General features: G+C 40.6%; 2 protein-coding genes across 7 annotated transcripts in view; both read left to right on the top strand.

The window, feature by feature from the left end:
* ANKRD1 (ankyrin repeat domain 1) overlaps positions 1-18,155 on the top strand; it is a 524,644-nt gene that overhangs the window by 43,764 nt on the left and 462,725 nt on the right. The gene's annotated exons all lie outside the window — the stretch shown is intronic.
* Positions 10,309-18,155, top strand: part of HTR7 (5-hydroxytryptamine receptor 7) — an 86,239-nt gene continuing 78,392 nt past the window's right edge. For both annotated transcript variants that reach the window (XM_025466487.3, XM_025466488.3), the window contains exon 1: positions 10,309-10,868. In XM_025466487.3, the coding sequence (XP_025322272.3) occupies positions 10,324-10,868 (545 nt within the window). In that variant the 5' untranslated portion in view covers positions 10,309-10,323. The remainder of the gene's footprint in view (positions 10,869-18,155) is intronic.

Raw genomic sequence — 18,155 nt, 5'->3', positions numbered from 1 at the left:
TAGCATGCACTTCTCCTTTTGGTTAAACTTAACAAAGAAGAAATATTTTTGCTTTTTCTAATACTTGATATTTCCTAAGTAAGAACAGAGGAATTTTTTACTTCTGCAAAGAGAACAAGGTCATGCAAAGCAAATTCTTCTTTTCATTAGAAAATCTAGTGTTAATTTTGCAGGATCATACAGGCATCTTCACCTATGACCACAAAAGCTAGATTGGTCAGAAATGTGACCAATGTGTGGTGAAGGCGAGTAAGATAACTGATTCTTTGATGTCAGCATTAGATTAGAGAGGGCTTCTTTCTTGAAAAGTCATGGTGCTCTTGCTGTAAACTATACCATTTAGATTTCTTTTCTCATCTTCACCCCGGGGCTTAGGGGTAAAGAAGAAGAGATAGGAGGAGAAAGAAGATGAATAGGTAAGAGTCACTGAACACTTTACTGAGGGACATTTAATTTGGACAATTTGGTAAGTACTTACTTAGATATCTTATTTAATTTTCAAAGCAACTGTGAGTTAAGTACTGTTTTTTTTTTTTTTGCCTTTTTTTTTTTAAAACAACATCTGCATTTTACATCTGAGAAATATATGTCTCAGGTAATAGTGATAGAAGTACAGGAGGATCCGGGCAGTTTGGCTCAGTTTTCCTTTCTTGTACAATTTCCTGCACAAAGCAAGCAGGGACGAGAGTTAGAGGTTGTGAAGGGAGGAGGGAGAGAAGAGGAGGGGAAGGAAGAAGAAAATGGTGGGCTAGAGGGGAAAGAAGAGAGGAGGTAGAGAAGGATGTGGAAGAGGAGCAGGAGCATTGGGAAGAGGGATAAATAGTATGGGATAGTGACAGCAGAAAAAAATGGGAAGAAGGGTCAGAGGTTACCCTGCAAGGAAAGCTGAAGCAGCAAGGCTCTGGAGTTTGAAAGAGACCCTGAAAATTTCTGCCTGGAAAATAATAGGACTGCACAATTATTCTATGTACTTTGTATCCATTATCTCATTTATCCGTTTTATATCCACTTTGTATCCATTATCTGATTAATCATCACAACCAGACAATGAGGGAGAGAGATATTGTTATCCCTGTTATATCTAAGGTCAGAGAAGATGGATGGCTCTTGAGTCATTTTCTCTTCCTTGGGGAATTTAGAAAGAAAGGGTGGCTTGTGGCACCCAAAGCAACCTTTGAGCCCTTCTTGGTATCCCCAAAGGCCTGTCTTTCTTGAGCTGATCCCCAAAAGTCAGTGTGTGTTCAGCTAATCTTCTACCTCTTTTCATTTGGTTCTCCTTTTGTGAGCACTCCACGGGGCTGCTGTCCTCTGGCAGCTTATGACTGAAACGGGGTGGGGGTGGCAAGGCAAGAAAGCAATATTATAACATGATTTACACAGGTGTTTCAGGAGCATCTGGCAGGGTCTTCTCTCCCAGATAGAGGGGGGAGTTTGGGAGATTTGGAGGAGATAAAGTCTGTTTTCCTGGATGAGAGAATGCTTGATTTAAATTTTGATGCATGGAATTGAGAAGTAACAGGATGCAGAGGTCTGGAGTTTATCCAGAACTAGAACAAAGCAGGTGGTGCTCAGTCAAAATTTGCAGATTTAATCAATGAAGCCATGAGCTCTTGTTTACCTTCATACCCACATCATCACAGCTGTGGCTGTTGGATGTATTCAATTATCTAAACACATGGCCAGAAATTCACTGAACTGTGCATATGGTACCCTGGCATGATACACCAGCAACCCAAAAAGAACCCCCCTCTTATTCCCAAGGATGGAGCACTTAGAGGAGCTCCTGTGCAGATTGAAAAAAGGTGCCCTTCCTCTAGGCAGACTTTTATGTGCTCCCATTCACCGCATGGCTGGTAAGGCTGTGCAGTGAACAATATGCCCAACTTTTCATAGAGCTCCTGATAAAACATACTAGGGAAGTTAATTGCTAAACCTAGAACTCTAATGGGACTCCATAAGACATCACTGATACAGGAAGTCTCTTTCAATAATTCCCCTCTCATATTCTTGTCTTCCCATAGAAACTCCCATTCCTGACCTGATATCTTTCAATTTTGTCCATTTTCTGAGCCAGGGTAGTCTATCCATGTTTGGAACGTTAGTTGCTGTTTTTTTCTTTTTTTCAATGTGCAATTAAAATGAAAGTGAAAGGTCTTTTATATCTATATTTCTATCAAAAGTTTGAAAATGAAAAACAGATGGAGAAAGCTCATATATTATAAAAACTAGCCTTGTGAAAATAAAGAATATTCTTACCCTTTTAAGATGCAAAGTATGCCTATAGTAACAAAAGAATACAACTTAAGAAGACAATAGGAAAGAAGTTGAAGGAAGAGCTAGTATTTGGAAAAGATGTGTAATGGTAAACTTAATGAATGGAGAGAGGAAGACTGAAATTTCAACCAGGGGGTTGATTTTTTTAATACAAGTGAAATATGTAGTTGTATTAGTCAGGGTTATCCAGAGAAATAGGACCAAGAAAGTGCGTGTGTATCATATGAATGATTGGTTTAGGGGATTATGGAGGCTAACAAGTCCCCAAATCTTCAGGTGGCCAGCTGAAGACCCAGGATTGCTGCTGATACAGCTCCAGTATGAAGGCCAGCAGGCTTAAGATCCAGAAACAGCTGATATTTCAACTTGAGTCCAATGACAGAAAAAACAAAACAGAAACATTGTCCCAGCTTAAAGAAGGATCACTCTTTTTGTTGTATTCAGGCCTCCAACTGATAGATAGAACTGCCCGTTTTAAGGAAGTTAATTCTGCTTTACTCAGCCAACTGATTCAGATGTTAATCTTATTCAGGAAAAAAACCCTCATACATACCCAGAGTCATGTTTGAATAAATATATGGGTACACTATGGCCCAGTCAAGTTGTTAGATAAAATTAGCCATCACAGTGATAGTGCCTTGAAATTATGGCATATTAAATGAAAACAAAAATTGCTCAGGCAACAACTACAACTTCTTAACCAAAGGCAAGTTTACAAAGAATGTTTGTTGAAAGTGAAAGAAAGAACAGGTCCTAAACAGAAATTAGCATTTAGGAACATAATAACTACAAATTCTATTGCTCAGTATGTTGGAAAAACAGCTCGGAACTTGCAGGATAAATGGCATTTAAAAATCAAGTTATTGGGGATCCCTGGGTGGTTCAGTGGTTTGGCGCCTGCCTTTGGCCCAGGGCGCGCGCGATCCTGGAGTCCCGGGATCGAGTCCAGCGTCGGGCTCCCGGCATGGAACCTGCTTCTCCCTCTGCCTGTGTCTCTGCCTCTCTCTCTCTCTATGTCTATCATAAATAAATAAATAAATCTTTTTAAAAAATCAAGTTATTTTGGGGCATTTTCTATTGCAAGTGGATAATCAAGTAGATAAATAAAAGCTATTTGTGTTGTTGAAAATTTTGGTATGACTAAATATCATCTGGAAATGGTGTCCCCAAAAGGCACATCATTAGGAAGTGGCTTTTTGTGTGTGTATGGAGAAGAATTTTGAGAATTTTAAAGTAGATTTGTCAGAATTGGTAACCATGATTACAGATGGGATTCCTGCAGGGGTCATTTTTAACATCAGACTTACGAAACATAAGCACAATGTGACAAGATTTTGTCAAGATGCAGAATTTTAGCCAATTTGTTGTTCCATTGACTAGAAACCATTTTGAACTCTAAACTTTAATACTATACAAAAATAACAGCCATGGTAGTTAACCACATAGTTCATGTTCCAAATAGTTGTAAATGGATGTAGTGGATGCTAAGAAAGGTTTGAATTCCAGAAAGGAGATTTACTTCTTAATGTTATCAAGGAAAATATCTCCACTTTGGCTCATCAGTGAGGCCTGGGTCAGATTTAGTTGCTTTGGTTGGTGATATATCTCCTTTAAATATTCTGATTTCTTCGATCTCCCTTTAAAAAAAAATCACACCAAAATAAACAAACAAACACACACACACAAACTGATCTGTCCATAGATAGCATAATTGTGTCTTTGGGAAACTTATCTGGCTAGGAATAATCTAGGTCTTTTTCTGCACAGAAACTGGTTTCCAGATATGAAAATTCTGGCCTATCCTCATACTGTAGCATCAAGACTATGATCCAAGAAAGGTACCCCAGTTTAAACACTTAAACTCTATGATAATACTGCTTAACTTTTCAATTCATATCATTAATATGAATGAAAATAACACAGGGAAGTTTTGCTATTTAAGGACCTATATAATAGCCTCAATTCTGCATTTTGGCCTGGGAAACCTAAAATACACATATGATACTTTACAGAAAATGTTTGATGAACCATTCTTTAAATCAATGTTCCACGACAATGTTGATGCCCTCCCTTCCACCCACCAGCCAACCCTGGAGAGCACTTGAAAATTTGGGTGGGCATTCTTTTTAGATTTGTCGTTGTCACAGTAATTGAGAAGGTGGATGATTGATACTAGCTTTAGCAGGAAGGGACCAGGGAAGCTAACTATCCTGAAATATATGAGAAAGTCTTGTAGAATGAACATTTGTTCCTTGTCTGGCATGGGCAAAGCTTGTTTATCATTTTTTTTTTGCATCTAGAACAGGTTTATATGTATAAATGCACAGCAAATTCCACATTTTTTTTTATTTGCACAGAGGTTTCCAGGAATATTACTGTTGAGTGAAAAGAGGGAGGACTATACTTTACTTGGAATTATGAGTTGGTTGGAACTGTAGGAAACTAGATGAGTTGTTCCTCATTTCAAAAAATCATGTCATTGCAGTAATACTGCTTTTGTTATTTGAGCTGACAATGCAGTACACCTGTACCACTCTGCATTCATAGCACTTGCATTTATGGTGACTCACATATATACATATTATCACACATACCCTTATATAAATACATATAACATCATCTTATATGTAAATTCTAATATGTGCTACATAAGTAAATATATGTATTTAGCCTTTCCTTAACAAATATTACATGTAAATTAGAAGTACTGACAATATTAAGCTGGTTATTTTAAATCTAAATTTAAACATTAGAATCTACAGATATTAGAGAAGTGTCCTGTATATTATGGAACCCTGTCCCCCCTCCTGCAGTCTACTGATGAAATTTCTAGTTGAACTGGAATGTTAGCTCTGTCAATTCTTTGGTTTCCCCAGTCAGATCCAACACCTGTTTCCTGTGAGCTCATCCCTATACTTTGAGGCTTTTCATATTGTACTACAACCTGGAGTTTTAGACGCTCTAAATGTTGACTCAATCAGTGAGAGAATGCTGCTTTTATAAATTTTTCTTTAAGTTTCTTTAAATTGAAGAACTTCATTTTTCTTTTAATTAGTCCTTCAGGTTCAGAGCATGAAAGCCAAATTGTTGAATTTGCTCCCTGACAAAAGCTTCCCATGGAAGTTTTTCTGTGCGGAATTTGTATTGAGGAATAGATTGCCCACTAGGGGGTGTGCATGTACCACATATATTTCAAATGGTCCTCGTTTGAAAAAGAATGAGTAATTTAAAAATAGATGTTCTTGGGGCAGTCCGAGTGGCTCAGCGGTTTAGCACCGCCTTCAGTCCACGGTGTGATCTTGGAGACCGGAGATCGAGTCCCACGTCGGGCTCCCTGCATGGAGCCTGCTTCTCCCTCTGCCTGTGTCTCTGCCTCTCTCTCTCTCTCTGTCTCTATGAATAAATAAATAATTTTTTAAAAAATAGGTGTTCTTGGATCTATTTGATTTTCTATTTACCTTTTTTTTTTTTAAAAAGATTTTATTTATTCATGAAAGGCACACACACACACACACAGAGAGCAGAGACATAGGCAGAGGGAGAAGCAAGCATGCTCCTCACAGGGAGCCTCATGTGGGACTCCATCACGCCCTGAGCTAAAGGCAGATGCTCAATCGCTAAGCCACCCAGGCATCCTTCTATTTACCTTTTTTTATAACAATTTTTTAAAGGTTACATTTATTTTGTAAAAGGAGTGAAGTTTTTCTAAATGGGAGGAACTGAAGAAAAAAATACATTTTTGTCGTCAGCCTAAGGGATAATGCAAACAAAGGTAGCATAGTTAAAGGATGCCTAGATCTAAAATAAAACAAAACTCACAATTCACTTTTAAACTGAGGAATTATTTTAAACCATGAATGACACTTGGTTATAGGCATTATTCTGCACTCAGTTTGACAAATGTTTTTTGAACACCTAGTACATGGCAGAGATATGAAAATATCCTTGTGTTTGGGGAGTTCATAGTCTAATGGGAAGACAGTCATCTAAATGCAAAGTATATTGCACTGGTAGATGCTATAACAAAGATATGAAAAAAAAATACTCCAAGAATCTAGAAAGGATGAAACTAACTATAGTAAAGGGTGTTGTCACAGAGAAAGGGGCATTCCTGGTCCCAACTAGCTAGCTGCTCTTATCCCAACTGAGCCCCCCCAATGTCTATTGACAGATTTCAGCCCTTGTCATGAGGATGGATGTTCTGACTTCCATCTTTGTGCTACTAATCCACAGCCCAACTGTTAGCCATTGGGTAGTATTTGGATATTTATACGAAAAAATCTTAGCACTACATTTGCCCAAGCATTCTGGTTTTCCTAGTCGTTTCATCCAATTCTGGGATCAAAGGACACCCAGGCAAATAGTTTAGTTGAATGAGGCAATAAGGTGTAAAAGTGAGAAGCTGAAAGACTTTGAAGAAGAGTAGGTCTGAAGGAAGTCAGCTGCGTTGGGCTTTGGAAATTACTGGAATCCCAGTTAGCATGACATTAGTACACTTAACTGACTAGTGAGTTGCCAATGGATCCCATGGCATAGAAAGCTTTATTTCACTTGTGTTTCTTAAAGTAAATCTCGATTGTCAGAATTTGCTGGTTTTAGGGGAAAAGACTCTCCTAAGCTTAGGTCCTATGTATGGGTATGTGTGGGTCTGCATAGATATGATTAAACATATGCATGTGGATGAGCTAGATGAGTACCTAGAGGAAGGACGAGCTTATAAAAAGATGGTCATTCCTGTTGTAGGACTCTGCTGCTCTTCTCTACCACCCAGAGTGGTTTTGAGAGAGGGAGATGACCAGTTGGAAGCCTCAGAAAGCTGTAGTGTAAAGTGCCCTCGTTGACACTTTTATGAGACTGCTGTTAAAGGAAATGAGAGTCTAGACAAGGTTTCATACTTTTTAAAGCAGCAGAGTTATTTTTTAAATGAAAGAAATAAAAGGGATGAAAACGAACAACACAACTTGATTTAAACGTCAACACTTCTCTTATCCTCTCCAGGGTAAGTGCCAAAGAGTGGGTGGGCAGGGGGAGGGTGAAGGAAGCAACACCTTGGTATGGATTTTAAAACATTAGGAAACCAAGGGCAAAACAAATAACAAATTTAGGTGAGCGTTTAGGTATTTCTTGGATATTTTGTGAAGCTCTACCGTTAGCTTTTCATTATGAAAAAATTATGGAAACATATACACGAGATTTTTAGCATTTTTATGAAAAGAGGATTATTTGTGAGTCAAGGTTAGAGGGAAACAAAGGATTCCTGATAGTTCTGCCAGGATTTTGGAATAATAATAGATGAAATTTAAACTCAACATAAGCAAGGTAATGCTGCAGAAGCTGAGATTTTCAATAGCTATGTTTATGCATTGTGACAGCTTATAAATTAAAAACCTAGCAACTCTAAGGAAATACACTCAGCCATCACCAAGGGTAATGTAATAGAGGTGACTGTTCTATAAAAAGGAGAGTTTAGACCTGATGCTATATGGAAAATGGAAGAGGAAGTCAATTTGAAAGTAGTATTTTACTGATTATTTGGTGCATTTATATGTCCTACAATGAAAAATAATGAATGCAAAAAACCTCAGAAGCTGCTATGAAATAAGTAGGCCGGGTAAGAGTGGCTAGGAGTATAGGTGCAAAATATATTAACTGTAGATTCAATTAATAAAACTATTGCTTTTTAACTTCTTTGTATAATTCATTAATGTGGAATATTATTTACAAGAGGCAAGACAATGTAAGTTGCCCTGATTAATCGGGGGTGGAGGGATGGTGGGGTAGGAGAGAAAACTCAAAATAAGTTAAAATGAGTTATAAAGTTAAAATAAGAAAAGTCAAAAGTAGCTTGTGAAATTACTACCTTAAAGAATTTTTAAGAAGTCTTGAGACATCCTAAACTCAAAACCAGAAAATTAAACTATTTTTAAAAGGATTTTTCATTTATTTCTCTGGGGGGGGGGGAGGAGAGAGAGAGAGAGAGAGAGAGAGAGAGAGAGAGAGAGAGAAACAGGAGCAGGGGGGAGGGGCAGAGGGAGAGAGAGAAGCAGACTCCCCACTGAGCAGGGAGCCCAATGGATGCTGGGCTAGACATGGGGCTCTATTCCAGGACCCCAGGATCATGACCTGAGCAAGAAGGCAGATGCTTAATCAACTGAGCCACCCAGGCACCCCCAAAATTGAACCATTTCAATGTAGTCATGTATGATCTTGGCTAAGGCATTAAACTTCTCCCAACCTCTATTTCCTTCTGTCTTGAAGGGTAAACAAATGATTTCTTAGATGCCTTCCAGCTGCAAACTAGTTTTCTCTTGTCTGAAATTATGTTTAATACTAACATAAGTAAGATCAAAGACATTTTGTCATCCATTTTCTTAACTACTAAATAGTTTTGCTCTGAGGCCTACATAACTATCTTCCACTCTTCCTCTGACTCAGTGTATTGATCTGCTTATCTCAGGCTGAGAAAAGACCCTGACATGTTCATAAATCGTGACCATTGGCCCACCATGGAGGGATTTTTTTCTTTTCTTAAAAAAATCTGTTTTTTTCAATGTGTAGGGGGAAGAATATAGACAGGGTATTCAGATAACCCTGGTGTTGAAACCTATTACTTACCAGCTGAATGCAGTAGCAACTGTGTTTCCTTATCTGAAAAAATAGGGCTAACACCCACCTTGAAGAATGAGAGTATTATTCAGCTCTCAGATCAATACATTTGGAGGTTTCTGTTCCCTTTCTTTCCTATTTATAATCTGCTAGGGCCTAACTAGAAAAGAAAACAGATTTGATTATTTTTAGAGTGTTAAACTAAAGAAATCACTGCTGGTGTCCAATAAAAGCTTTATACCAAACGGAGTGAAGTAAGCCTCACAAATAATAAAAATCAGCCTCTGTAACAGCGTTTGAATACCAAGGAGATTTTAGGCAATAGGCATTAAGTCAACATGCACCTCCAGGATTCTTCTGCAGAACATTATAATCGGTCATTTCTTCGCTTATGGGCAAGATTTCCAGAATACCATGGGAAAATTAACCCTCATTTCAGTATATTAGGCTTTGAAGCCGGAATATAAAAGCAGCCGGGGTCTATTTCTAGACGCTGGAGGGTTAGAATGCGTTTAAGTCCTTTCCCCAGAGCCTGGAGCTCTTCCTGGGTGTCAAGACCTGAGGGCATCCCATCCCCTCCCTGCTTAAGTCTTCTGAGCTCCCGCCCCTCCCCATTCGGCTCCTTCTCCTTTTCCATCTTCGCTTTCACCCATAAGTGGTCAAAATAGGAAACGGAAGTATTTGCTGCTTGGTGTAGTGCTCGAAAAGGTTTTTTTAAATCGAAAAACAAAAAATCCTCTCCAGGTTCTTCATTTCGCAGTGAGTCCGAATGTCGGTGGGCCCCCCCAGTCCTCCCCCATCCGAGCGCCGCCGCTTCCGTGCCGAGGCTCGGTCTGTCGGAGGGGCCCGCGCCTCCAGCCGCGCCGAGGTCCCGGACAGCGAGCGAGCGAGCGAGCGAGCGGGATCCCGGGAGGCGCGTGGAGCACCGCCCCCTGCGCGGCGGGGAGGTGCGGGGGACGCGGCGGCCCGGCCCGGCCCCGCGGGGGAAGCCCGTCCCGGGAGCTCCGGGGGCTCGGGAGGCGGCGGCGGCGGCGGCGGCGGGGACGCGGCGCGTTTGCTGCAGGGGAGCGGCGGGAGCGGCGGGAGCGGCGGCGGCGGCGGGCGCGAGGGGCGGGGCGCACTCCGCAACTTCGGCCGCTGCCTCCCGGGCGCGCTCGGCCGAGACGCGCGGCTGCTGCGGGCTGCGGGCTGCGGGGCGGCCGGGGAGCCGCGCGTCCCGGGCGTCCGTCGGTGCCGGAGGCGCCTCCCGCAGGGAGTCCGCAGCGGCCGGGGGGCCCCGGGACGTGCGGGGCCGCGAGGCCGAGCCGAGGCGCCCCCCAGTGGCCGGCGCGGGCCCCATGGCTGGGCCGGGCGGAGCGGAACCGGCGAGGTGAGCCCCCGGGCCGGCGGCGGGAGCGCGTGGCGGGGGCGCCGGCTCCATGGGCAGCAGCGCACGGCGGCACGATGATGGACGTTAACAGCAGCGGCCGCCCGGACCTCTACGGGCACCTCCGCTCTCTGCTCCTGCCGGAGGTGGGGCGCGGGCTGCCGGACCTGGGCCCCGACGGCGCCGGCCCAGGCTCGGGCTCCTGGGCGCCGCCCCTGCTGCGCGGGGCCGCAGAGGTGACGGCCAGCCCCGTGCCCACCTGGGACGCGCCGCCCGACAACGCCTCCGGCTGCGGGGAGCAGATCAACTACGGCAGGGCCGAGAAAGTTGTGATCGGCTCTGTCCTGACGCTCATCACGCTGCTGACGATCGCCGGCAACTGTCTGGTGGTGATCTCGGTGTGCTTCGTCAAGAAGCTCCGCCAGCCCTCCAACTACCTGATCGTATCCCTGGCGCTGGCCGACCTCTCGGTGGCCGTGGCGGTCATGCCCTTCGTCAGCGTCACCGACCTCATCGGGGGCAAGTGGATCTTTGGCCACTTCTTCTGCAACGTCTTCATCGCCATGGACGTTATGTGCTGCACGGCCTCGATCATGACCCTGTGCGTGATCAGCATCGACAGGTAAGGGCCGGCCGCGCCGTCCCGGGTCCGGCTGGGGGTGTGCCGGCGCTCGCCTATCCTGGGAGGATCAGCCGGACTCGGCCGGATGAAGGGCTGCGCCTAAAACGGCAGCGCCACACATCAGCCCTACACCAACCGAGCAATTTCGGTTACGGCATAGTCCCCATACGCCTTTAAAAGAAGAGCCCAAAGTGTTCTAGTTTACTGTGGTGAGGATTGTCAAGACCAAAGTTAAAGTATTTTAAGCATCAGCAGTTCCAGCAGGGGGTCCCTTGGCTTGGTGTTTAGAAGGAACGGATTTGATCCTGGCTAAACTTGACAGACCTTGCTGTGAGTCTGAAAGTGTCGTTTCTTACTCTAAGAAACCAGTCCTTGAAAAGCCTCCTTGCTTCCAGATTGTGGGAGCTGCTCCCAAGGCCAGTGAACGGACTGAGGATGGTTGCAGAATGGGGAGTTCTACATGTCTGAACGTTGCACTTCTATGGTTGCTGATCCTGAATCTCATTCTCCTGGAAGTCTGATTCTGGTGTTTGACAATGTTGTTTGCATCCTGCAGGCTTGCTGACTGGAGCCTTACTCCCTGTCTGAATGGTTGGTTCTAGCCTTTCATCATACCCCTTGAGAATTTTCTCTTGAGAACCGCCCTCCCCCCCCCCTCCCCCCCAGTGGAGTAATTGAAACAGAGGCTGACCATCTGTCAGAGATACTGGGGAAAAAATTCAGGCCTTGGGTGTCAGATTGGGCTAGGAGACTCCGAGGGTTTCTTCAGACTCTAGAATCACAGGATTCTGCTATGGAGCTGGTCTTTGGTCCCGGAAACACTGTATTAACTGACAACTCCAAGTATGGTCCCAGTGCACTTTGGCCACCTTATAACTGTTTCTCTTGAAACTGAAATAGTAAACCTTAGGATTCACCCACATAATTCTGTTGTTTTAAAACCCGCTTACAAGACTGGTATCCTGTTGTGTTTGATGGTACAGAGAAACGATGGCTTATTTATTTTGTGGACTTACAGAGCCTTTAAATGTGTAAACCCTCAGCATAGAAGAAATAATTGATGCCTCCACACTTCAAATGATAGTCCCTCTAAAGATAGTCTAGCATGAAACAGATTTTCTTCCTTTTCCTCCCAGTGAACACTGCTGTTTGTGGTTTGTTGATATTTAACATGTTGTCTTGTTTTACTGCTTGACTAGGGTTTATAATTACTGAATAAAGGGAATGATAGGTAAAGGGATATTTTCAAGAAAAAATATATTGTAACTGTGTTTAAAGATTTAGGTTTTTTTTTTTTTTTAATTGATCCTGCCATTTTACATATCATGTTAGGTAGGAACTTCTGAGAGCAAACAAGGAATTATTTTTAAGAAAAGTGCATGAATGGCATATATGAGAATATTAGCTCCAAACTTGACAGCTGAAGTTTTGAATTACTACAGTTAAGAATGACAAAAACACATGCACTCACAGTCTGGCTGTGGCAACAGGAAATAGAAGAGTGCACTCAATATACATAGTAAGTATATAAATGAATTGTGAGCATAAAAATTGGACTCCTAAGCCAACCAAATCAGTCATTCTTGCATGAATGGAGTCCTTTTAAATGGAATTGAGTGTAATACAACAAATAGAATTTTTGCTTCAAGAAATGCATTTATAATTTGTTTCCTTTCATAAATGATAAATGATACATAAATAGCACAGTATACTAAATCATCTCCTAACACAGCCAGTGCTTCTGCTCTGCTGGGCTCATTCAGGTTTGGTTTGGGACTACCCTGAGATTCCTGTATATTAGCTAAAGGCTTTCTTCACTCCATGTGCACATGTGACTTACCAGCAAGCAGCAAGGATGTCTTGAATACAAGGAAGAGGTTAATTCTTTTTGGCAAGAGTTTTCAATTTCTTCATCCAGCATATCCTATGATTGTCACAAACCGGGATAATATAGGGATGTAGAGTCTGTCTCTTTATTTCCTATGAGAATTGCTCCACTGGTGAATTCTACTTAAAAATTATTTTGGAGGATGAACAGAGCATTTTTTTAAGATAAAATAAAGAACTGATAACACTGGAAGACACAGATTGCTTTTCTTCCAAGAAAACACAAAAATAAAAAATGAGAAAAAGGAAAATACATTTGATATCTAAGGTGAATTATTTCTGAAGAGACTGTTTTCTTCAGTTTCATTGTAGAATATGACCACGGATATACAAATGTGCTAAGAAAATATGAAAAATTTTAATATTTGTATATTCATTCCCTCTTGAGTACAGGGTTAGGTTACAGTGTGCTTTGTGCAGTACTAATCAAAGATGAGTAATAATATTCCTGCTTTTGAGCTCTTACTGTATTGCGAGGATTTGGATATCCGGTGAGCCTTTAATGTGTCCAAGATGGAACCTTTGATTTTTCTTAATGACATCCACCTTACAGGGATGCCTTTCTAGCCTTTTCAATGCAATTTCATGCTGTTCTTCTTCACAGGCTTCAACGCTCCCTTCCACATCCTTTTCAGATAATGATTCATGATCATTGAAAAAGTAGCAATCATTGAATGGATACTTCAATATCTTTCCACCACCAAACAGTCTTTCCTACATCTGTTCCCTTTTTATTTCTGTCCAGTTAAAAGGCTAGAAGACATTGTGTCCCAGCAAAGACCAAACCACCTGCACTTCACATCCCATCCCTTCTCATCTCAAGGATTTTGTTCCTTCCTTGATCCCTCCTCTCTCTTCTTTGCCTTCAGTGTTTCCTCTCAACTGGGTCAAGCTTGATCTTCTATTTAACTTTGGCCTTATGTCTCCCTCAATTTACTGCTCCACTTCACAGTTAAGCTGCTCAAAGAACTGTGCCCACAAGCTGTCTTTATTTCTTTCCTCCTTAGGTAGCTGAGTTTGGCATTCTCAGGTCTACCGAAGTATTTTAACTGGCCTGGTTGGTTTCATTTCCGTCCATCCTTCATTCATTGCCTATGAATGATCTCTTTTTAAATAATTTAAGTGAGATGATATTTACCTATAGTGAAATGCACAGATATTAAATGCATAACTTGATGAGTTTTGACATATGTCTGTACCTATGGACCCACACTCCAATCAGGATGTAGCATATTTTTATAATGCTAGAAAGTTCCCTTGTGCCCCTTTATAGAATCATCTTTTAAAAATAGAAATCAGAGGTGCCTGGGTGGCTCAATCATTTAAGCATCTGACTCTTGATTTTGGCTCAGACCATGATCTCAAGGTTGTGAAATAGAACCCCAAGTGGGACTCTGTGCTCAGCGGGGAGTCTGCTTGAGATTCTTTCCCTCTACCCCTTCCCCCACTCATTCTGTCTGTCTCTCTCTCTCTAAAATAAATCTTTAAAAAATAAAAATAGAAATCAAATTACATTTTATATATAGTTTAAAAACATGTGAAAGAGTTCTATACATTGTTTAGGTGAATTTATATAAGGAGTAAAGGAAAAAAGAGTGCAGAGGGATGGTGAACACCAAACCAAACTCATGGGAGTCCTTATCTCTGGTGGGGTAGGTGGAGGTGTAATGAGGCAGTAGCACACATACCAACTGTACTGGTAATGTTTTATCTCGAATTTTGATGGTTGATACAGTCTTGTTATTTGTTTAATTTTCTGTATGTCTGAAATATATGTTTTAATTTTTTTTGGAAAATACATATAGAAAATGAACAATCCTAAGTATAGAGCTTGACGAATTTCCAACAAGTGAACACTTTGATGTAATCTGCCACTAGATCAAGAAATTGAAAATTACCGACCCAGTAAGGGGGGAGATCCCAGAGATCCCCTTCTGCCCCTCTCCAGTTTTTGATACTTCAAGGATAACTATTATCCTGACTTTTAGGATCATGAATTAGTTTTACTTGGTTAGAACCTCTTGTAAATGGAACAGCTTAGTATGTACTCTTAATTCTGGCTTCTTTTGCTCAATATAATATCTGTGTGATCCATCCATAGTTTTTAGTGTGTCTGTATTTTATTTTGTTTTATTTTACTTTTTTGGTGAGTAGTATTCCATTTAATTTGTCTATAAGTTCACCTGTAGATAGACATTTGAATTGTTCCCAGTTTCTGGATATTACTAATAGTGCTATAAATAAATAATAAATAATAAACATTTGTTTGTTTACAAGTCATTTTGTCGACATGTTTTCATTTGTTTTGGGTAAACACAATGCTCTATACTAAGGTTCCATATTGTATTTTAATTCTCTTTGCCCCCTTACATCTTTTGTGTTGTTTTAATGCATCTTAATCTACATATTTAAAAAGTCTCTTATATATTATTTTTGTTATTTTAAACAATCAGTTTTTATTCTCAGTTCTCCACAGGTTCACCTTTGCATTGTATTTTTTCCTTCATTACCATGCTTTCATCTGGGGTTATTTTCTTCTGCCTAGTTAAACTTTCATTAGCATCTTTTTAAAGTGAGTTTGTTGGTAAGAAATCTTGTCAGTTTTTATTTATCTGGAAATGTCTTAATTTTGCCATCATTTTTGAGTGACGTTTTCTCTGAGTATGTAATTATATGTGTGAGGGGTTTTCTCGGCACTTTAAGACATTCTTCCATTGTCTTCAGGCTTCCATCATTTCTGTTGAAAAATCAGCCATTAACCTACATTATTATTATGCCTTTGAAGATAATGTGTCTTTTATCCTCTGGTTCCTTTTAGGATTTTCTTTTTGTCTTTAGTTTTTATCACGTTTTCTGTGATGTCTCCAGATGTGGCTTTATTGATTATTTTTTGCTGTTAATTTGCTGTCAACTCCACTGGGATTCTTAGTCATTTTTCTTTTTGTGCACTGATATCTCTGATTAGTTTGTTGTTATCTCTTTACATAGTTTTACTGTACCATTTTTTCTCTCTTCTGTGTCTCAAACATACATAATGTAGGACTTTTTTTTTTAATTTTTATTTATTTATGATAGTCACAGAGAGAGAGAGAGAGAGAGAGAGAGAGGCAGAGACACAGGCAGAGGGAGAAGCAGGCTCCATGCACCGGGAACCCGATGTGGGATTCGATCCCGGGTCTCCAGGATCGTGCCCTGGGCCAAAGGCAGGCGCTAAACCGCTGCGCCACCCAGGGATCCCCCATAATGTAGAACTTTTATTCTATCACACGTCTCTTATGCTTTTTCTTTATTTTCCATTTTACTCTGTGGTTTAATGTTGAAAAATTTTTGACCTGCCTTCCAATTTATTAACCATCCTTTCTGCTATGTCTAATCTGTTGTTTAGCTTATCTATTAAGTTATTAATTTCACACTCCTAAAAGTTCCATTTGACCCTTTTTTCCTGTATTTGATCCTTTTTGTTGATTTGAATTCTCTGCCTTTCCATGTAATTTCTCCTTAATGTTATTATACTCTTGAGTGTACATAGGCTCTTTTTATACTAATTCCAATATCTGAGTTATTTGTGGTTTCTTTTTGTGTAATCTGCTTTGGATTTTTTTCCCCTAGGTTTTGGGTCTGTCTTGGCATGCGAAGCACCTTTGATTATATACTCAACATTTTGTACACAAAATTATGTATGTTGTAAATGATGTTATTTTCCTTAAGAGAAAATATCTGTGAGGCAGGCATATTGGTGGACTTATTATTGTAATCCACTTAGGGGTTGTGCTGACTACATGCTATGTTTTAGTTTTTTTTGTTTTTTTGTTTTTTTTTTTTTATGTTTTAGTTTTGATAGAGCTCTATCTGCTACTGGCTGATGCCTCTATTTAAGGTGTAGCCTTTTTGGGATTTCAGCTAAGAGCATAAGGTGTTCTCAATGACCTCTCTACCCTGGCTTGTGTGGAACTCTTGATTGTTCTCTCTTCAGCACTGAGAGACTGTTAAAACTCCTATTGAAAGCCTTTGGGGAGCTTTCTTTTTGGCTTCTCAGCCTCCTGCTCTGCACAGCTTCAGAACTCAGCCAATGTCTTGAGGGGAATACTGGCCAAGTATCGGGCTTAGTTTTCTACTTCTTCCTTCTTATTGGGATCTTGGCCTCTCAGGTTTTTATTTTCAATAGACTACCAAAGTTTTTTCTCATATTGTTGCCTCTTCATAAGCAGCTCTGCTGAGGCTCTTTGCCTGGATCCTTACCCCCTTCCCCTCACCTAGTTTTGGCAAATGTCCCAAGGGAAAAAATGGCTGCAGAATTTTGGCTCACCTCTGTGGTTCTCTCTTGTCCAGAATTATTTTGTCCCCTCAACTCCTGGTTGTCTCAAAAACTGTGATGGCTACAAGCAGGGGTGTGTCTCTGCTTTACCCAGTTTTTTTAGTTGTTTCAGCAGAAGCAATGGTCTGAAGCATCATGTGGCCTCATCATCGCTAGAAGTAGATGTGTGCCTGAGATATTTTAAATATATACAAATAACAGAAGTGTAACTATGTAAATTGCTCTTCTGAAAACCTTTCATTGGCTTTTCATTTCACTTAGAATAAAACCAAAAGTGTTTAGCACATCTATAAGGTCCCTGATTTGCCCCTGCCTTACTTCTCAATAATATTTTGTACCACATTTCCTCCTGCCTTCCAAAGTATAGTCCCACTGACCCTCTCAGTTTCTCCATCATGCCAAATTCTTTCTGAAATCATACAAACCCACCAACTAACATATTTGCAAAATTATGCATGTCTGGAGTTCTATTCCATAATATATCTATTCCCTAATACATATTTTTGATCCCAGGTTGGAAAGCCTGAAAGTATTTGGCAGAAACACTCCAGAATGGCAACAATTAAAATACCTGAAAAATACCAAGTATTGACAAGGATGTAAAACAAAGGCTACTTTCATATATTACTAGCAGGATTGTAAATTGGTGAATCACTTGAACAAGAGTTTGGCATTATTATGTAGTGTTAAAGATACATACAGCCTGTGATTTTGTTATTTTACCATTAGGTATGTATCAGAGAGACTCTTGTCACCAAAAGTCTTATATAAGATTATTTATAATATCCACAAACTTGGAATCCTAAAACTTGAAATAATATATTTGTGCATCAATAGAATGGATAAATAAGTTGTGATTCATTTGTGTAATAGAATACTATTTGATAATGGTTATCCAATTTGAACATGTATCAAAACTATCTGGAGAGCTTATTAAAACACACATTGCTGCGTCCTACCCCAAGTTTCTGATTCAGTAAGTCTGGGGTAGAGCCAAATAATTTGCATTTCAAATTCCCAGATGATTCTGATGCTCCTGGTTTTGGGACCTTACTTAGAGAATGACTGCTATACTACAATGAAAA

The sequence above is a fragment of the Canis lupus genome, chromosome 28 (genome assembly GCF_003254725.2).
Source record: "Canis lupus dingo isolate Sandy chromosome 28, ASM325472v2, whole genome shotgun sequence".
Taxonomy (NCBI): Eukaryota; Metazoa; Chordata; class Mammalia; order Carnivora; family Canidae; genus Canis; species Canis lupus.
Note: the sequence above shows the minus strand (reverse complement) of the source record. Positions and strands in the feature narration are given on the sequence as shown.